General features: G+C 39.5%; 1 protein-coding gene across 2 annotated transcripts in view; it reads left to right on the forward strand.

Moving 5' to 3' along the window:
• DDX50 (DExD-box helicase 50) overlaps positions 1-14,672 on the forward strand; it is a 32,562-nt gene extending 17,890 nt beyond the window's left edge. The window contains exons 9-15 of one of the 2 annotated variants that reach the window (XM_004280803.3): positions 5,765-5,926; positions 7,151-7,270; positions 8,023-8,096; positions 8,320-8,479; positions 10,157-10,291; positions 11,388-11,432; positions 14,195-14,672. In XM_004280803.3, coding sequence (XP_004280851.2) covers positions 5,765-5,926; positions 7,151-7,270; positions 8,023-8,096; positions 8,320-8,479; positions 10,157-10,291; positions 11,388-11,432; positions 14,195-14,473 — 975 coding nt within the window. In that variant the 3' untranslated portion in view covers positions 14,474-14,672. The remainder of the gene's footprint in view (positions 1-5,764; positions 5,927-7,150; positions 7,271-8,022; positions 8,097-8,319; positions 8,480-10,156; positions 10,292-11,387; positions 11,433-14,194) is intronic. The other variant, XM_033407607.2, reaches the window with a different exon arrangement.
• Positions 14,673-22,230: the final 7,558 nt, after the last annotated feature.

Below are 22,230 nucleotides of genomic sequence, written 5' to 3' on the forward strand. Positions count from 1 at the left end.
ATCCTCAGTTTGGATTCTGGGTCCAATAATTTCTCCTCAATGTGGGGGCACTTTGTCCTGGCAAGGGATCATTGGTTTGTTAGTTTTGAAGGTTCATGTGGGCCCAGGATGTTCCAGCCTCTTTCACACCTTACCTCTGTCTCACAGTTACCCTTGAATGTGCAGAAATTCTCCCAGTTTCAGCTGACTTTCTCAAATTGGCCCATTATACTTTCCAGGGAGTATCTGTTCTTAGGACTAGCAAGTCCCCCCCTCCCCTTCACCCCTAATACATACAGGTTTTGTCTCTACCTGCTCATATTTTGGAAACCATGAAAATACCTTGTCACTAAGTTTTGTCATAGATCTTTGTGGATTTTTTATTTTGTCATCCTAGTTGCCCTGTTTTATTTATTTATTTTTATTTTTGGCTGGGTTGGGTCTTTGTTGCTGCTGCGCGTGGACTTTCTCTAGTTGCGGCGAGTGGGGGCTACTCTTCATTGAGGTGTGCAGGCTTCTCATTGCAGTGGCTTCTCGTTGCAGACCACAGGCTCTAGGCGCACGGGCTTCCATAGTTGTGTCATGTGGACTCAGTAGTTGTGGCTTGTGGGCTCTAGAGTGCAGGCTCAGTAGTTGTGGCTCACAGGCTTACTTGCTCTGCGGCATGTGGGATCTTCCCAGACCAGAGCTCCAACCGTGTCCCCTGCCTTGGCAGGCAGATGCTTAACAACTGCGCCACCAGGGAAGTCCTGCCCTGTTTGTTTTTATGTGAGAACTGGAGATTCAAAGACAGTGCAGCCACAATCTTCTCCAGTATCATTTTAACTAATTGTGTAACTTTAGCTTTGTATCCAGTAAAAACAGAGAGTCTAAATAGTGAAAGAATGTTGAAGAGTAGTTAATTTACCTTTCCTTTCTTTGCTTTAGAACACTCAGCAGCAGCTGTCTTGTAGAGCTATTGTTTTTTTCTTTTTTGTTTGTTTTTATAAATTTATTTATTCATTTATTTAATTTTTAGCTACATTGGTCCTTCGCTGCTGCACGCGGGTTTTCTCTAGTTGCTGAGAGCGGGGGCTACTCTTCGTTGTGGTGCGCGGGCTTCTCATTGCAGTGGCTTCTCTCGTTGTGGAGCACAGGATCTAGGCGCATGGGCTTTAGTAGTTGTGGCACACGGGCTTCAGTAGTTGTGGCTCGTGGGCTCTAGAGCACAGGCTGAGTAGTTGTGGTGCAGGGGCTTAGCTGCTCCACAGCATGTGGGATCTTCCTGGACCAGGGCTCGAACCTGTGTCCCTCGCATTGGCAGGTGGATTCTTACCCACTTCAGCACCAAGGAAGTCCCTTACTTGTACTTTAAATATTGGCATTCCTCACAGTTCTAACCTCTGTAATTGTTTCTTCTCACTTAACATATTCTTTCTGAGCATAGTGATTAGTTGCAGTTTGGAGTCTGACGGATCAAGATTTTTTTTTCTTTTAACTTTTTTTTTTTTTTTAGTATTTATCTATTTATTTGGCTGCACCGGGTCTTACTTGTGGCACGCAGGATCTTTTTTAGTTGTAGCATGTGAACTCTTAGTTGCAGCATGCGGGATCTAGTTCCCCGACCAGGGATCAAACCGGAGCCCCCTGCATTGGGAGTATGGAGTCTTAGCCGCTGGACCACCAGGGGAGTTCCCAGATCTGGATTTAAATCCTAGTTGTGTTACTTACGAGCTGTATAACCTTGGGCAAATAACTTCCTATTTCAGTGCCCCTGTTTCCTTTTTAAAAAGTGGTATTAGGGACTTCCCTGGTAGTCCAGTGGTAAAGAATTCGCCTTCCAGTGCAGGGGACACAGGTTCCATCCCTGGTCAGGGAACTAAGATCACACATGCTGTGGGGCAGCTAAGCCCGCGTGCCTCAATTACTGAGCTCACATGCCTCAACTAGAGAGCCCGCACACCGCAAACTACAGAGCCCACGCGCTCTGGAACCCACGTGCCACGGCTAGAGAAGAGAAAAACCTGCATGCCACAACTAGAGAGAAGCCCGTGTGCCGCAACGAAAGATCCCGCCTGCTGTAACTAAGACCTGACATAGCCATAAATTAATTAATAATAAATCTTTTTTAAAAAGTGGTATTAAAAATTTTTTCATACTTTTAAGACTTAAATTATCATTTAAAGTATTTAGTATAGTGCTTTTATAATAAGCAGTCAATAAGTGTAGAAATATAGAAGTACAGAGATGTGTATAGATAAATATATCTATCTAATCACTCCTGTGGTTCCAGTCATTGTGTATATGCTGATGATGTCCAAATCTTTTTCCAGGTTAGCTCTGTCTCCAGAATCTAGACTTGTGTTTATCATACTGGCCACAGACACCCCAACCCACTGTCTACCTAAAATTGAGTTTATTCTTTTATATGCTTATACCCACTGTCTCCAGCATTCCCTGTTGTTGAATGATACCCATAGTTCAAGCCAGAAATCTACATATCACCCTTGACTTCTCTTCCTTCCTTTTGCCATCCAGGTAACTACAAAGTATGTTAAGATTCTATTTCCTATGGTTTAAAGTGGTCCATTTCTTCCCTACTTCTGTTGCAGAAGCTCAAAATCTGGGAGTCATATATATGGTTCTTTCCCTTATACCTCATTTCTACTCCCTTCACCAAGTCCTCTCAATTTCATATACTAGTATTTATTTTTTTCTTTTTTCTTTTTTTTGGCTGTGTTGGGTCTTTGTTGCTGTGCACAGGCTTTCTCTAGTTGCGGCGAGCAGGGGCTACTCTTTGTGGTGGTGTGCGGGCTTCTCATTGCGGTGGCTTCTCTTGTTGTGGAGCATGGGCTCTAGGCGCGCAGGCTTCAGTAGTTGCGGCACGTGGGCTCAGTAGTTGTGGCGCATGGGCTCTAGGGCACGTGGGCTTCAGTAGTTGTGCACGGACTTAGTTGCTCTGCAGCATGTGGGATCTTCCTGGACCAGGGATCGAACCTGTGTCCCCTGCATTGCCAGGTGGATTCTTAACCTCTGTGCCACCAGGGAAGTCCCTGCTAATAGTTCTTGAATTCATTTACTGCTTAGCCCCTACTTATCTTTCCAGCCTCATCTTATCACACTTTCCCCTTATTTCTGCACTCTCACCATACCTGCTATTTTTCCTGTCACCACAGGGCTCTTGAACTTGTAGTCTGTCTTGCCTAGCAGCTCCCATCCTTCAGATATCAGTCCAGAGTACTTTTCTGTAAATTCTTCCTTGCCCCAAACTAGGTCAGGTTGTCCTCTTCTAAACGCCCTTTGCCTCTTAGACCCATGCATCTTGAGTTACACTTGTTGGCTAAATTTATTTGTGTGCCTAATTACTTGATTAATGCCCATTTCCTCGACCAGAGTATCAAGACGATGAGGACAGAGAAAGTTTTAATTTTTGTTTGCCATTTTATCCCTAGTACCTGATGTGTAGATTACCACATATTTGTTAAATGAATAAATGGTCATTGCCACTGCCTTGATGAGGCCACTGATATCTCTCCTGAATTTCTACAACAGTCTGCTATCTGAGTCTCCCTAGCTTTTGCCTTGCCCTTGTCTAATATATTCTATACATTGTAGCCAGAATATTCCTTATAGAATACAAATATGTTCATGAAAATTTTCTGCTTACAATTATTCAGTTGTTCCATATTGTCCTCAGGATAAAATTCATATTCCTTTTCAGTCTCATCTCTCACCACTTCTCCTTTTAACTCTGTGCTTCAGCAATACTCAAGTATTTGTAGTTCGCCAGAAACATTAATTATGTGTGATATTTCTTCTTTCTGGAACTCCCTAACCTCCTCCTTTTTTTTTTTTTTTTTTTTTTTTTTTAACCTGACTACTAGTTCCTTATTACCTGTCAGGTCTCAGCTTCAGTGCTGCCTTCCCTTCAAACTAGATTGAGTTAGGTTCCCCTCTTAGGTATTTCTATAGCACCCTACACCTTCTTATAGCACATATCATACTGTATTGAAAATACTTGTCAACTTGTCTGTCCCAGGGTCGTTTCTTTATGATTGTTCCAGAACCTGGCATAGTACCTGGAGCATAGCAAGTGCTCAGTGAATTCACTCATGAATGCATTATGCTTAGATGCTGCAGTTTAGATACTGTTGGAGTTAAATAATTGTTACAAACTTTTAACTTTTAATAGTGGCTAAGAATACTAGGAAATTTATTTGTAATACTAGGAAATTATTTGCAGCATACCTGGAAGATCAACCCAGTATAAATTGGTTCAGCTTCACTGAAAATTACAGAAATGTAAATTAGAACAACATTGGGAAATCATTTTTGCCTATTAGGTTTACAAGGATTATAATGATTCATAGTTTACAGGTGGGCGGTGTGTGTGTGTGTATATATATATATATATATATATGGGGTAAGATGAAATAAACACTCATAGAATGTTGAAGAGTAAATGGGCATAATTTATTCTTTTTAAATTGAAGAATAGTTGATTTACAATATTGTGTTAATTTCTGCTGTACAGCAAAGTGACTCAGTTATACATGTTCTTTTTTATATTTTCCATTTTGGTTTATCCCGGGACATTGAATATAGTTCCCTGTGCTATACAGTAGGACCTTTTTGTCCATCCATTCTATATGAGATAGTTTGCATCTACTAACCCCAACCTCCCAATCCATCCCTCCCCCACCTCCCCTTCCCCTTGGCCACCACAAGTCTGTTCTTTATGTCTGTGAGTCTGGATTTTGTTTGTTTATTTACAACTTCTTTTTATAATATAGTTTTAATTTAATAGCAATAACTATTAAAATGTTAAATGTTCATAATTTTTGACCCAGAAATTCAACTTCTAGATATGTAACCTACTGAAATATACTAAGGGGTCTGCAGTTGTAAGTACAAGGTTATTCGTTGTAGCATTGTTTCTGAAGATGAAAGTTTGGATCCTACCCAAATCAGTAGGGTACTGCTAAAATAAATGATACTGGGAATTCCCTGGCAGTCCAATGGTTAGGACTTGGCACTTTCACTGCCAGGGCCCAGGTTCAATCCCTGGTCAGGGAACTAAGATCCTGCAAGCTGTGTGGCATGGCCAAAAAAAAGATACTGCAGCCATATGAAGAAATCATGTATAATTAAAAAAAATTAAGTAGATGTATATCTATAGATGAAGAAGAATGGCTAAGATATAAAAGATTTATAAAGCAGGTTGTAAAACAGTACATATATAGTAAAACCCCATTTTTATAGGTGAATACATAAAATTGTATGCTAGGATTTGTGAGGGGTCTGTGTGTCTGTATGTATTTAAAAAATAATATGCGGGGCTTCCCTGGCGCAGTGGTTGAGTGTCCGCCTGCCGATGCAGGGGACACGGGTTCGTGCCCCGGTCCGGGAAGATCCCACATGCCGCGGAGCGGCTAGGCCTGTGAGCCATGGCCTCTGAGCCTGCGCGTCCGGAGCCTGTGCTCCGCAACGGGAGAGGCCACAACAGTGAGAGGCCCGCGTACCGCAAAAAAAAAAAAAAAAATATGCGGAGGAATATTCACCAAACTGTTAGCAGTTAATTAGTAGGAGGCTGATATTAAGGGAAGCTTTTGCATTTTATGTTAAATGTTTTTCTGTAACGTTTGAGTTTTTAAAAACAATAAGCATATATTTTTATAATTATCAGAAGGTAAGATTTAAAAACAACAGCAACAGAAAAGAGCACAGACTGTATGGTGTCTGGTGCTATGAATTGCAAATATGTGCTATACACTTATTTTTCCTTTTTTTTTTTTTTTTCAAATAGAATGCCCAGTGTTTACATGGCGATATCGCACAGTCACAAAGAGAAATTACACTGAAAGGCTTCAGAGAAGGTAGTTTTAAAGTTTTGGTGGCAACCAATGTGGCTGCCCGTGGTTTGGACATTCCTGAGGTTGACCTGGTGATTCAGAGTTCACCTCCACAGGTAGGAAATAAGATTTCCCCCCCCAGTTTTATTGAAAAATAATAGACATACATCACTGTATAAGTTTAAGCCGTACAACATGATGGTTTGATTTACATATGTTGTGAATTGATTGCCACAATAGCTTCAGCTAACATCCATCTTCTCATGTAGGTATAAAAGAAGGAAAGAAAAAAAAAGTGTTCTCTCTTTGTGAGGAGAACTCTTGTGCTTTACTCTCTTCACAACTTTCCTATACTATATCATATAGCAGTGTTAACTATAGTCATCATGTTGTACATTACACCCATAGTACTTATTGTTCAACTGGAAGTTTGTATCTTTTGACCACCTTCCTTCATTTCTCCCTCCCCCCATCCTCTGCTTCTGGTAGCCACAAGTCTGATCTCTGTTTCTATTTCAAAAGTATTCAACTTTTTTATTCATTCATCTGTTGATGGACATTTAAGTTGTTTTCATGTCTTGACTATTGTAAATAATGCTGCTGTGAACATGGGGGTGCAGATATCTTTTTGAATTAAGTGTTTTTGTTTCCTTTGGATATATACGCAGAAGTGGAATTGCTGGATCCTGTGGTAGTTCTATTTTTAATTTTTTGAGGATCCTCCATACTGTTTTCCATAGTGACTGTACCAATTTACAGTCCCACCAACAGTGCACAAAGTTATCTTTTCTCCACTTCCACAGCAGCATTTGTTATCTTTTGTCTTCTTGATGATGACAGTTCTAACAGGAATACGGTGATACCTCATTGTGTTTTTAATTTTCAAGGAAATGAGATTTGATTTGGAGAAAATAAGAACAGCTATATAAATTGCTGTTTTATTTTTAAGACATTGCTTATATATGAAAAATATGTTATCTTTTCTTGCTCTTAGCCATTTTTTGTTAGTGTGATGTTAAATTGATCAGAATCTGGTGCCTTTGCAAATTATTAACCTCTTTATTTGGATTTGAGGCATGGAATCATGCAAGAGAATTATAAAAAGTTGCCATGTAAAGAACCCTGGGATGGAGTGGATAAAAAGTTTTTAAATCCTATACCCTTTATTGCAGATGGGATGTTTCAACATCCCCCTTTGGGATATTGAAAAGAGCAACAGTATTGAAATAAAAATGTTATTATTGATAGTAGTAGTTTTGTTATTTTTCTTATTATTTGGATGCTGGAATGACTGTTTAATTTGCCAGATTTTTAAGAAGAGTTACCTCTTTTATTTTTAGGATGTTGAATCCTATATTCATCGCTCTGGGCGCACAGGTAGAGCTGGCCGGACAGGGATTTGCATATGTTTTTATCAACCAAGAGAAAGAGGTCAATTAAGATATGTGGAACAAAAAGCAGTAAGTAGAGTTAAATTATTTCAGGCTTATTATCTGAATGGTGCTGTAGAAAAGAGATCTTTTTGTATTTGTTCTCACAATTAGATCGTTATAACTTTTCTCAGTTTAAGCTGCATTTGGATGTGAAGCTTGTGGAGAGCTAAATTTATATTAGCTGCAAGATCTTGTTTTAATACAGCTTTTATTGTGAAGACAGAAGAGCTGACTTTCTCATTTTTCCCTTGAACTTCTCCCTTGATACTAAAATCAGAAGTGCATTGTGATTTCAGTACCTCTTAGTCCAGTATTGTAAATGGATGAATGTGACATTGTGTTGGTGTAATAGTTAAGATTATGTCGAGTAATGGTACACTAACCAGTTTCTATAAGAAATTACACATTTTTTGTGGTCTGGAGTTTTTGTGGTATTTCACATTTTTCCTATTTTTATGATGGGTGTTTTCATACACTATTTCATATACTGTGTAAAATGAGGATAATAAGAAAAAAGTTGATTGATATAAAGAGCATCCTTTTCTTTAAATCAGCTTTATTTTGCAACTGAAATTCCATGATTGTAACTAAGAGACAATTCAAAAACATTTTTTTTCTCTTTCTAGAATTTGTAATTGATGATTTATTAGAAAATCTTTTGATCTGCTAGAGCTTGGAAATCTTTAAGTCCAAGAAATGGAAATTCAACAAACTAGATTAATTTAGGAATTAATTGTAAAGACTTCCATTTTTCTTTAATGTAATTCTTTCATTTTCAGGGAATTACTTTTAAACGTGTAGGTGTTCCTTCTACAATGGATTTAGTTAAATCTAAAAGCATGGATGCCATCAGGTATGCTTTCTGACCTTGCTGAATGATTTTTTTCTTTTGTATTAGGCTATACATCTTTAAGCTCTCCTAGTTCACATATCAGAAAATTTAATCACCAGTTTTACCAGCAGACATTTAATTATATTAAAATATGAAAACGTTTCTCTCTTTTCCCATTCATTCTCTTATCTTTAATTTTTCCCCTTTGTCTTGACCAAGAAAATTTACTATTTTTAAACCATAGGTCTCTGGCTTGCGTTTCTTATGCTGCTGTTGATTTTTTCCGACCATCAGCTCAGAGACTGATAGAAGAGAAAGGGGCAGTGGATGCATTGGCTGCAGCATTAGCCCATATCTCTGGCGCATCAAGTTTTGAACCACGTTCTTTGATCACCTCCGATAAGGTAGAAGTCTGTGAGAAAATTGCATGTGGTTGAGAAGGATTAAAACTGAACCATAGATATGTCTCTATCTGGAGGGAAATATAGGACATCTTCACTTTGCACAGTACTTTGTTAACCGAAACTTGCATACCAGAACCTAGTTCTCATTTTGTTTGCCATGGAGCCATGCAAATCGAGAAGTAGACTCTGCAGCTAACACAACACCACTGCAAAGTAAGGATTGCTTGTATATGTGGAGGGTGTCTGTGTGTGTGTGTGTGCGCGCGCGCGTGCGTGTGTGTGTGTAAAAAACACCATCTGATCTGTCCCCCTGCCAGTTCAGTATCAGATGTCAAAAGAAACCATACCCAGAGCCATATATTCCCATTATAAAGGTATATTTTACTCTCTATAATTAGTAAGTAATCTGTGGGATGATACTTTAGCACTGAGCAAATACCCTATCCCTAATAACCCACCAGATACTTCTCAAGAAAACATTTAAACCATGCTTCTTAAGCAAATATGAAGATAGACTTTTAAAGCTAAGAAGTATATAAGAGGTAATTTAATCCCAACTTTTATCTAATAAAAGTATCCCTCTTTCACAGATGGGTCATCTATCCTCTGATTAAATATCTTAGCAACAGGGTGTTAGTGGTTTGATATTTCTTTTATGGGTTAAACCAAAATCCGGTCTTTACCATGAATGTCCTGTAGGGTCTTCCCTTGCTACCTCTTTGGCCTCACCTCCTATCACTCTCCCCTTGCTTGTTTTCACTACCCTAACCTACTTGCTGATACTCAAACATAAACTTAATCCTACAAAAGGCCTTTACACTTATTTGTGCTGTTTTGAACGTTCTTTCCTTTTAATAACCTTGGCTCTCTCCTTCACTTCATTCAGGTTTCTACTCAGATACCACTGTGTCAGAGAAGTCTTTTCCTCATCACACTCTAAAATAGCTTACCCCTCCCTTTACTCTCTATTTTCATTTTCTTCCCCTGCTTTATTTTTTTTCATGATTCTTGTTACTATCTGACATTATATATATTTCCTTATTTGTTCACTGTCTCCTCTCCTACCATTATCCAGTGCCGCCATGCCAACCCCCTGCCACACACACACTAGAATGTAACCTCCATGAGACAAAGGACTATTTACTGCTGAATCTCTAGCACATAGAGCATCTCTGGCATATACATAGGGGGCACTCAAATATTTGTTAGATGACTGCCTCCCTATATCTTCTTCATGTTGATCCTTTTGTTGTCCAGTGAAGTTCTACAGAACAAGTAATTTTTGCTTATGTAATAGTCCTTCAGAAGTTTAAAGAGGTTTATGTCCTCTTGTTTTTCCACTCAAAGCTAACTTTGATTCCTTCAGCATTTCCTTAATTCTCCACTACCTTATCTTTTCTGGGATGCTCTAGTTTGTTTAATTTCCTCTTAAAAAACGATGGTTAGAATTAAATGTAGTCTTTACAGCAATGTATAGAAGAACGGTACTTTCAATTATCTATAAACATTAGTCTTCTATTAATATAGTTTCAAAGAAGTTGTTTTCTCAGCAGTCATGTTATACTATTGGCTCATAAGAAGTACATGGTTAAGTCAAAAAGGGCTGTCAAGTTAGAATGTCATTGTCCTGCTGCTGCTGCTTTTTTCCCAAACATAATGTGACTTTTATTCCTTAAGGGGTTTGTGACCATGACTCTGGAAAGCCCAGAAGAAATACAGGATGTTAGCTGTGCTTGGAAAGAACTTAACAGAAAGCTGAGTAGTAATGCTGTGTCCCAAATTACCAGAATGTGCCTCCTAAAAGGAAATATGGTAGGCTTTTCTAGACAACTGCCGTACAATTATAAAGACTAGCAGATTCTTTTTTTTTTATTGAAGCCTAGTGGGATGTTCTCCATGTGTTAGTATGTTTCCACTTGTAAATTTGGGGAGTTATTTAAGTAACTCATTCCTCTAGAAAGCTGTAAAGTCATTCTGCTTAATTTGACTAATATCCGAGTTTTCTAAGTTTCTTCCTTTGTATACATATTACATGTGGTTGTGTGTGTTTATTTTCTAAGGTTAAGTAACTTATAATTGCAACAGCTAAACAGCTCTGTTTTTTAGAGAATACACAATATTGGTTTTTAAGTGGCCTGCTATTGATTCATAATGAGGATAATAAAGTGAATTAAGTATTTTCATAGAATTATGAAATAGCAAAGTTAAGACCATCTGTAATATAAGTGACTGATTTCTTCTAATGGTTTTGAGAAAAGATGTTACATTTATTCATCTCACTTGACAACATAGGTTCATTCTAGTCTATAATTTATTAGCCCATTTATTGGAAATAGTTATCTTTCTCAAATTTAATACTACTTACCTTGAAAAAAGATCAGTGGCAAGTATGAGACAAATATGCACATTCAGAAAAATTGTGGAGGGGAAGGAAAATATACCAAGGTCCTTAGGGCAAAGCTATATTTGAATATTAAACTAACTTGCAACTTATCAGCAACCAAAACCAAAGAGGAAGCATCTTAGGTTACTTCATTCTCGGTATCTGATAAACATTTCAGCACTTTACGAGAGAAAGTTTCTGGCACTACATTTTTAAAGGAGTTTATTAGATGGGTCATTTTACAAGGGACATGGAACATTATAGTGTCTACAAAAACTTTTCTAGAGAATACTGTAGATTCTCAGTAGTAGTCAGTTCTTATTAGATACTGGTTTACTCTTAGATTTAGGAAGTACAATTAGCAGCCATTCTGTGTCATGCATTATTATATATTAGCTGGTTTAGTCGTATAGGCAATCATGGGACAAGCTTAATCTTTTTTTAGCTAATACAAGATTACAAGCAGATATTTTAAAAAATCAACTCATATGCATCTAAATAAAAATTTTTTCATTTTGCTTTTAGGGTGTTTGCTTTGATGTTCCCACAACTGAGTCAGAAAGGTTACAGGTATTTAAATTTTATTTTTAAATAAATTATTTATTTTATTTTTGGCTGCATTGGGTCTTCGTTGCTGCACATGGGCTTTCTCCAGTTGCATTGAGCAGGGGCTGCACTTTGCCGCAGTGCGTGGGCTTCTCATTGCAGTGGCTTCTTTTATTGCAGAGCACGGGCTCGAGGGTGCGTGGGCTTCAGTAGTTGTGGCTCGCGGGCTTAGTTGCTCCACAGCATGTGGGATCTTCCTGGACAAGGGCTCGAACCGTGTCCCTTGCATTGGCAGGCGGATTCTTAACCAGTGCGCCACCAGGGAAGCCTGGTATTTAAAAACTTTTGTCTGTTAAATAGTTAAGTATGTTTCTCTAAAAGATAGGGATTAAAAATAACATAGTCATAATATCATTATGACATTGATTGAGGCTAAATGCCTAGATCATTTAACAATTCCTTAATAAAATAATAATAAATAATAAATATCCAGTCTGTATCATAACTTAAAACATTTAAAAATTATGAATAATTTCAAACGTGAAAAAATAGAATTGCATACTGAATCCTCATGTACCCATCACCCACCTTCCACAGTTATCAACTCATGGCCAATTGTGTTTCATGTCTACTTCCAGCCACTTCCCCACTCTCTCCTGTATTCTTTTGAAACAAATTCTAGGAAGTCTGTCATTTCAACCATAAATATTTCTATATACCTAAAATATTAAAAACACTTTCCAAAAACACAATCGTAATACCATAACTAAACCCCCCAAAATAATAATTCCTCAATATTATCCAATTTTCTGTTTAAATTTTCCCTCTGTCTCCTACATCTTTTTAAATATAAGGAGGTCCATAAGGTTCATACATTGTAATTTTATGTTTGTCTCGTTTACTTTATAGGTTCTCCTTCCTTTCTCTCTTTCTTTAAAAAAATTTTCCTTGTATTTTATCTGTTGAAGAAAGAGATTGTCCACTAGATTCCTACACTGTGGAATTTGTCTGTTACATCCCTGTGCATATTCATATACATATTTTGAAACAAGAATGGGAGTATTTGGTTTTTAAAGTCTTTTTACAAATTCAGAATATATTGTAAACACATTTCTTTGTCAACTGTATAGTTACCTGTTTTTATTGGCTTCCTGGCATTTGGCCACCTGGGTGGCCAACTTAATGTCCTATTTTCTGACATTTAGATTATTTCTACTACTAATATTCTGTTATAAACAGGTCAGCCTTAAATGTTGGCATAGCTAACTCTTTATGCATTGCCATGTTTGTCTCTTTAAGATGAACTTCTTAAGATGTCTGCTTGGCCAAAAGGTGTGTGTATTTTTAGGGCTTTGGTCATATACTGCCACCAGTGGTGTATGTGGCTGTTTGTCTCTGCTCACTATTACCTGAAGGTATTTTAATATTAACTTGCCTTGGTAACTCATGATCACAATGAAAAACAGTTAATGTAGCAGGATATGACATACCGATGCTCTTATGAGCTACAATGATTTTTTTTTTTTTTTTTTTTGCACGGGCCTCTCACCGTGGCGGCCTCTCCCTCTGCGGAGCACAGGCTCCAGACGCGCAGGCTCAGTAGCCATGGCCCACGGGCCCAGCTGCTCCGCGGCATGTGGGATCCTCCCGGACCGGGGCATGAACCCACGTCCCCTGCATTGGCAGGCAGACTCCCAACCACTGCGCCACCAGGGAAGCCCCTGCAATGATTTTTATATCTTGAGTTGTTTACCCCGATACCAAATTGTTTCCAATGGCTACATTTTTTAGTCCCTGGCTGGTGTTGACAGATTTTTAATCTCAGCTCACACTCCTTGCTTCTGTCAATGTATCTGCTGAAAGCAATGTACTACTTATTAGTGACTTATTCGTTTTGTGCTGAGAAACTGGTGCTCTCTTTTAGAATGTATAAACTGAGTAGGAATTTAGAGTCCCAAAATCAGCCTGAAAATTTCTCCTGAGACTAAAACTTAACTTCTAGAAACTTTTTTTTTGGTGGGGGGGGGCACTGGGGAGGGGAACAAAGCTTTGTATTGTTATGTTAAATTTGAGATTTAAATTTTAACAGGATCGATTTTTTTCATTTTTAATGACATTTATTTTCTTTCTAATTTTACAAGCAGTACATGTTTATCGCACACAACTAGAAACACATGGAAGAATAAAGTAAAAAACAACAAGCACTCATAATCCTCACCCCCCAGAGATAACCACTGTTAGCATTTTGAAGAATTTCCTCCCATTGTCTGCATTTTTTAAAAAATTGAAGTATAATTGACCTACAAAACTGTGTTAGTACCAGATATACAATATAGTGATTCAATATTTCTATATATTACAAAATGATCGCTGTGATAAGTCTAGTTACTGTCACTGTTCAAAGATATTACAATGTAATTGACTCTGTTCCCCATGCTGTACATTTCATCCTTGTGATTAATTTATTTTGTAACTAGAAGTTTGTACTTCTTGATCTCTCTTATGTGTTTCACTCATACCCCCATCTCCCTCTCCTCTGGCAGCCACGTGTTTGTTCTCTGTATCTGAGTCTGTTTCTGTTTTGTTTGTTCATAAAACTTAGAAACTTTAGTGAATGAGCTTTGAATATGTTTTTGTTTTCTGGTCTTCTGTTTTGTTCTAGATACTTTGAACTTAATGGCTAGATGGCCTTTAGCTAATGGATATGAAAAGAGTCTCCTATATTCACGTGTTTGCTTATGGTTTCTATTTTGCATTTATATTAATCCTGTAAATTATCCCAACAGGCAGAGTGGCATGATTCAGACTGGGTACTCTCAGTGCCAGCCAAGTTGCCTGAAATTGAAGAATATTATGATGGAAGCACATCTTCTAATTCCAGACAGAGGAGTGGCTGGTCAAGTGGCCGGTCGGGCCGGTCAGGTGGTCGATCTGGTGGCCGGTCAGGTAGACAGAGTCGACAGGGGAGTCGGTCAGGAAGTCGACAAGATGGTAGAAGACGAAGTGGGAACAGAAATCGGTCAAGAAGCGGGGGCCGCAAACGGAGTTTTGACTGGGATAGTTAATCTACCAGTGTGAGCTTGCCTATTTCTGCCTAATCATGTACATTATCCACCAAAAATTAGGTCATCATAGTTGAGGTCTGTGTCTGCTTTTGGCAAAGAAGTTGGTTGTATTTTTTTAAAAAGTATTTCACAAGAATGGTTGTAAACAAATCTACTTATCCAGTTATACCTTTGAATAAAAAAACCTCCTTTTATTGTCTCTTTTCACTGTGCATTAAGAATTTTCTCAATGTAATCTTTTAAGATTTCTTCTAAAATGTGGCAGTTAAGTCAATCTTAAAGTTACTTGCATTTTACAAAATGTGGTGTGTCTGTATTCAGATCACTTCTTCCATAGGATATATGGTAGAAAATAAGAAATCCCTTCTACATTAAAGGGCTATATAGATTGGTGACATGATTGGTTAGATGTAACATTTTAGATTTTAGATAAAGTTAATTAAAAGGTGTGCAAGCAGTGCATACTCAATAATTTATTCAACAGGTATGGGTTGAATGTCTTCTATGTGCCCATCACTATCCTAGTCCCTAGGGACATAGTAGTGAATAAGGCATGGTCACTATCTTCAAGGAACTTACAGTCTAAAGAAGCAATTATGGTTGAGATTAACACCTAATATTTAGGATGAAAGTAGGTATGGAATGCTAAGGATCTAGTTGGGGTGCACCTCACCAGCCTTAGGAGTCAGGCTTTTAGAAGAAGTGATACCCAAAAGGAGATGTAAAGCAGAAGTATAAGTTGATCTAGCCAGTTTAGAAGGGAGAGAGGGTTTGCAGTCAGAACAGTACAGGCACACCTTGTTTTATTGCATTTCGCAGATACTGTATATTTTACAAATGGAAGATTTGTGGCAGTCCTGTGTTGAACAAGTCTATTGGTCCCATTTTTCTGACAGCATTATTTTTTAATTAAGGTATGTACATTGTTCTTTCAGAGATAATGCTATTATACACTTAATAGACTCTGGTATTGTGTAAACATAACTTTTATATGCACTGGGAAACCAGAAAATTTGTGTGACTCACTTTATTGCAGTATTTGCTTTATTGTGGTGGTCTGGAACTGAACCTGTAATATTTCCAAGGGATGCCTGTATATGCAGAGGCCCAGAGGCAAAGAATAGCACTGTAAGTCTGAGGATCTCCAAATAGTTCAGTATGGCGTGCATGTGATGGAGGACAGGAATAAGAGAAGGAATTAGGGACCAGACTTTAAAGGTCCTATGTGCATTTTTAAGGGGTTGAAATGTTTTCTTGAAGGCAATGGGGAATCATTAAAGAGTTTACAGTAAGGATTAATGATGAGATTTGTGTTTTAGAAAGATTACTGAGGAGGTTGGATTGCAGAAGGGCCAGACTGGAGACTAGTAGCCCTCTTAAGATGCTGTCAGGGTAATCCAAGGTAGAGGTGATGGCGGTCTGCACTAATGATAGGTAACATATTTTGAGTAATGAGAACTGAGGCACTTGAGAAGTTGTTGCTTGTGTAGAATCACACAGCTGGATAATATATAGTGGAGTGAGGATTTGAACCAAGTCTAGCTTCTGAACCAGTGCTCTTAACCACTGTGCTAGATAGTGGCAATGGACTCTGAGGAACATGGATAGATTTCAGAGGTTTTTAGGAAATGGAATTGTTAGGACTTAGTGCTTTGAATTGGAAGATAAGAGAGGCAGAAGAATAAAACCTAGGCTTTGTCACTGAGATAGGTACTAGAACAAAGCAAGAAGAGTTATGGGGAGAGAGTGGGAATATGATTAGTTCAGGATTAGATGTATTTTAATATTGAGTAGTCCATGAGATATAGCAGAGGAGATAAACAGTAGGCGGTTGGATTTATAGGTCTGAAGCAGGAGAGAGATCTGTTCTAAAGATTTGGGAATAATAAACAAAAAATGGTAATTGTAGTTAAGTTAGTAGATGAGATGATCCAGGGAAAGTATAGTGAGGTAAGAGGGCTGAAAAGAACCCCGAGGCACACCAACATACTTAACTGCATAGCAGAGGAAAGGGGATCCCACTGAGAAGGGATGACAAGAAGAGGGCATAAAGCCCAGAAGTACAAGGCTGTCAAAGGAACCAGAAGACAAGTCTGAAATGGCCCTTGGATTTGGCAAAAAGACATTGACATGGGGAGCAACCATATATATATATTTTTTTAAATTTATTTATTTATCTTTGGCTGTACTGGGTCTTCGTTTCTGTGCGAGGGCTTTCTCTAGTTGTGGCGAGCGGAGGCCACTCTTCATCGCGGTGCGTGGGCCTCTCACTATCACGGCCTCTCGTTGTGGAGCACAAGCTGCAGAGGCGCAGGCTCAGCAGTTGTGGCTCACAGGCCCAGTTGCTCCGCGGCATATGGGATCTTCCCAGACCAGGGCTCGAACCCGTGTCCCCTGCACTGGCAGGCAGACTCTCAATCACTGAGCCACCAGGGAAGCCCCGGGAGCAACCATATTAATAGAGTATTGAGAGTAGAAGCTATTTAACTGTGGCTTAAGCAGGAAATGGGAGATAAAGCAGTAGGGACAACAAACATGAACACGTCTTCCAGAAATTTGGCTGTGAATTCAAGGGAAGAATAAGCTAAAGCTGGACGTAGAAGAAAGGATATGAAATTGCAGTGAGAATTTTGTGTTGGTGAGGTGGAGAGATGAGGGAAATCGGAGCATGGTGAAATACTAATATGGGAGGGAGCCAGAAAGGAGGCAGGAGGAGACAGAATGAATGTATGATGGAGCAAAATCCCTATGAGGACCCAGACAGATGAGCTCAAGCACACTCTGGAGATTTTAGCCTTAGATGGTAGAAGCACATCTCTAACATTTTGTCAGAGGAAAGTATGATTATCATGTACGTGTTTGCAGGTATTAAGGTAAAAAGTTGAGGGAGTGCCTGCCTGATGTCTTCTGTTTTTTTTTTCCCTGTGGTATTTTTGCATGGTCATCCACTGAAGGTGAAGAGGGAAGTAGTATGCTAGGAGATTTGAGGAGAGTGGAGAAATGCTCAGGTATTGACTACAGAACATGATGAAGAACTCCTCAGGCAAACTAGGGGTCACAGCTGAGGTGAGAGACTGAATTTGTAGTGGCATTAGTCAGAGTGATTATGTGATTTCCTATGACAACCCTCAGCATCGAGTTGTAGGAGTGGAGATGGGAGACAGTTGATTGAGGATTGGGGTTTTGCTCTGTAAGATGAAAGGATGACAAGGTGAAGGTGTTAAGGACTCAGCAAAAGTGATTAGAGTAATGGCCCAAGGAATCTAGACTGCTTAGGGATTGAAGTGGAGATGGGGTTGATAGCAGGGAGGACGTAGAAGGGGCATGGGAGTGAAGGTCAGTGAGGGCTGACTGAATTTGAGATTTCAAAAGTGGAGCAGTTGAGGAGAAGACAATTGCAGAGTATGGTGGTAGGCCTGTTGGGGGCAAAGGTTATTTCAGTTGAGGTGGTCAAAGAACTGAGAAGCCAGTGTTATGTGGATGGTTTTCATGGACAGTGAAGTCCTCTCGAATGAAGACAAACAAGGACTGAGGAGGGAGAGGAAGACTAACCCAGGTGCCAAAATACCAGGAAGTGGTGGAGGTTGGTAAATTACCTGAATTAGCAGGGGGGAAAGGTGAGATTACCACAGATTTTCAAAGGGACCAGGGCGTTTATGTGAAAGTCAAGGAGTAATAATCAGGAAGCTTTGGGGAAGAGAGGAGGACACCAGTGTATATCGAATGTGAGGGAATAAGCAACATATGTATGAGAAAGCTATATGGGAGTATTTTCCAGTAAGAGCCAGATTTTAGTTAAACCAAGGAGGGAAGAAGGACTCTCAGTGCTGGATTGAGAAAGGGGGAAGTTTTGATTATAGGCAGTGGGATTCCAGATAGCTATGACTGGGAGGAGGGGATCTCAGTTGCCTCTGCATCTGAGTAAATGTGAGCTCTGTATTTATACCCAAGATGGAATAGGGGCTCCATTCCTACTGAGGTGCTTGGTTCACCAGCACCTACTGCAGGTGCTGTGTTCCTACGAGGTGCCAGGCACTATGTTTGGGATATAAAGGTGAATAAGGAGTTCTCAGTCTCTGCCCTTGAGAGCTCAGAATCTAGTGAAATAGATGGACACATAAACCTAGGTCCATGGCAGTGACTAAGTGTGATGATTTGAGAGTTCTGAACAAGGAAGCCTAGCTCACCCCAGGAATGCAGGTGGGAGTTCAGAGAAAGCTTTTGGGCCATGATGACTGAATGTGAATTAAGTGAGGTAAAAGAGACAGAAGTGGGAACGTGCATCCAGGCAAAGGCACAGAATAGCTAATAAAACACAGCCTATGTATGGCGAACTGTAAGTAGCTCTTGTTGCCAGGATCTTAACTATGAGGAAAGCAGTGGTGAGAACACGACAAGTGTCATATCTTGTTGTGTGTGTTTTTTTTTAAGTGTCATATCTTGGAAGGCTTCATAGGCCTTGTTTTGGACAGCCACTGAAGGGTTTCAGGGAGGAGAGTGAAAAAGATAAGCATGTAGGCAAATGCCAGCAAGGGGGAGGATGGATTTAAGGGGTCCTCCTGCTAAAGGCTGGCTTCCCTATTAGCAAGGAAAGGGGGACAGATCCTAAGAAGATAAAATACCTTTCCATGTCTCCTGAAAGAAGGAGGGGGCAGGGCAAATTCCTCACCAAATTCTCAGCTTTGGACTGCATTCAGCCACTTATATTTACTCTGCTCCTTCTTCACAGAGCCCAGCAACTTCATGGCTCCACCTTTTGGCTATTCAGAGCCTTCTGTTTAGTACTCTGTACCCTAATGTTGTGGTCCCTTAATATCTACTTGAACTTGAATCTATTACCCTGATCTTCAGCTTTTGAATTTGTAAATAATATGTTTTATTCCCTTCAGCATTATAAATCTGAATAATAAATTCACATTTAGGTGTGAATGTCTGAGAGCCTTCTCTCATTTTTGTTTTGTATAATTTGGGAGTAGTGCTTAATAGTCATTTTTTAAAAACTATATTCCTTTTCTTTTTAACAATTTTTAAAATTTTTATTTATTTTTGGCTGCGTTGGGTCTTTGTTGCTGAGCGCGGGCTTTCTCTAGTTATGGCGAGCGAGGGCTACTCTTCGTTGTGGTGTGCGGGCTTCTCATTGCAGTGGCTTCTCTTGTTGCGGAGCACGGGCTCTAGGCGCGCAGGCTTCAGTAGTTGTGGCTCACGGGCTCTAGAGCGCAGGCTCAGTAATTGTGGCGCATGGGCTTAGTTGCTCCGCGGCATGTCGGATCTTCCAGGACCAGGGATTGAACCCATGTCCCCTGCATTGGCAGGCAGATTCTTAACCACTGCGCCACTGGGGAAGTCCCAAAACTATACTCCTTTTAAAAAATATTATAATAGTAATATATGTCCATTGTTGAAAATTTGAAAAAATAGAGAAGCAAATGGAAGAAAATTAAAACCACCTATAATACCTCTCTCAGAGATAATTACTGCTAACATTTTGTGGTATAGACTTTTGAATTCACTGTGTGTGTATACAAACTTTTTGAAATAGAAATTCTCCCAATTTTATGAAAACATATTACATCATCTACATCAGAGGAAACTGGTCTGGCAGAATCAATATTCAAGAAGTACTTCCCGTTTCCTATCAAATGGATATAAGACCCATATATTCTACTTGTTACTGAATTTTGTACTGATGATTAGATTAAATACAGTAATTTGGCCACCTTTGAGCCAGAAAGGGCCTTTCGCATGTTTCCTCTTGGAATTTTGGCCTTGTGCCTATGTGCAGGTATGTTACAAAGGAATTTATATACTTTATAAGCCTTGACAAAAATTTTCCATTTAGTACCATTTTGGGCTTACCCTGTTGCTGAACATCTGTTGGTAATAAAAATGTCCCCGGGGCTTCCCTGGTGGCGCAGTGGTTGAGAGTCGGTCTGCCTATGCAGGGGACACGGGTTCGTGCCCCGGTACGGGAGGATACCACATGCCGCGGAGCGGCTGGGCCCGTGAGCCATGGCCACTGAGCCTGCGCGTCCGGAGCCTGTGCTCCACAACGGGAGAGGCCACAACAGTGAGAGGCCCGCGTACTGCAAAAAAAAAAAAAGAAAAAAAAATGTCCATGTACTGTGTACAGCCATATCATATACTGCAGTATCACATAATTTTGTGGTTTATTAACCAGACTGCAGGTTCCTAACTGCTTTCCTGCCTGGGCATACAACTAAAATTTATTTCAAAGGGTTTCTTCCTTATCCCACTACTAGTGGTAGGCTAGTGTGTGTCAGGCACTGTCCAAAATCTTAAGGATACAAAAAGAAATCAAAGCTCCTGGCTCAAGGATATCAGAGTGTAAGTGAAAGCACTGTTGTATATTTACATAAATTTATCTGCTAAAAAATTGACACTGTGAAACAATAATTTGTGAAATATGAAAAATTTCCTTTAAACTGTCAGATTAAAAATGTGCAGCAAAAACTAATCTTATGAAATACAGAAATAGAACTTCCAGCATTTTCCTTTGTCATAAAATGATTACATTTTGAATTGTCTTTCTAAAAGCCTTGACGTACCTATGAGGTTTTTTTTTCCCCATGGTTTTATTTTATTTTTTTATTGAAGTATAGTTGATTTACAGTGTTGTGTTAGTTTAGGTTAGTGATTCAGTTATACATCTCTATGTATTTTTTTTTCAGATTATTTTCTCTTATAGGTTATGACAAAGTATTGAGTATGGTTCCCCCTATGAGTTTTAATAGCTCTTATTTATTGTGCTCTGAGTGCCAGGCAATGCTAAACCTTTTTCATTCATTATCTTACTTAATTTTGTCAACTGATGAAATAGGTTTTCTTATCCCCATTATGCATGAGAAACTCAGGTTCAGGTTAAGAAATACACACATTTGTCATGTGTCCAAAATCACAGAGGAAATGGTGCAGGTTTTCAAAGCCAGGCAAGATTTCAACCCATTTTTAAAAACGATTTTGTAATGCACTGGCTCCCAATTCTTTGCCTCACTTGTTCTTCACAGAAAGTTTAGCAATATTGTCACACATCATTCAACGAACCACTTTCCCTCAACCGCTTGAATTAGTACATGTCCAAATTCTTCAAGACTAAGAGCCCCTGTATTTTCTAATAGAGGTCTACGTGGTTTGGGGATCCTTTCTACAGGTCCCAAGGCCGGCTTAGGTGCCTCTCCGTGCCTTCAAAACAACTGACACTCATCAGTCTCCCACAAGCCCATAAAGCTTATTGAAGACAGGCTTCTGTGCTGAATCCTAACCTTGTTTCTCACACCTGACACGGTGAATGCTCAGGAGATGTGTGTTGAGTGCACACATAAACGAATGACCAGACCCGCCCGACCTCTAGTTCTTATCCAGGTTTGTGAGCCTGGGTGTCTCCTTTGAAGTGTCGACGTCTTCACAAGATGATCAAGAATACATATCTAGCGAGTCTGCGCGTGAAAGGACCTTACAAAAGAGAGCAATCTAATATAAAGCACTGAAGGGGCGCTATTCAAAAGCAACTAGAAAGCTTCATTTATCAGGCCGGGGCTGGCGAGAATCTGGGCAGGGTGTGAACGAGAATAAAGCCAGCCTCTGGGTTTCCTACCCTTCTGTAGGTGCCTTTTAGTCCAGGCGCCTTACTCGGCTAATTCAGTGAGTCCAGCCACCTAGAGTGGCAGCTGCTCTGGAACTACCACGTGCGCCCCAGCCTCTCGGCACTTTCCGCTTCCGCAGGATACGCTTTGCTGCCG

Source organism: Orcinus orca, chromosome 14 (assembly GCF_937001465.1).
Source record: "Orcinus orca chromosome 14, mOrcOrc1.1, whole genome shotgun sequence".
NCBI classification, from domain to species: Eukaryota; Metazoa; Chordata; class Mammalia; order Artiodactyla; family Delphinidae; genus Orcinus; species Orcinus orca.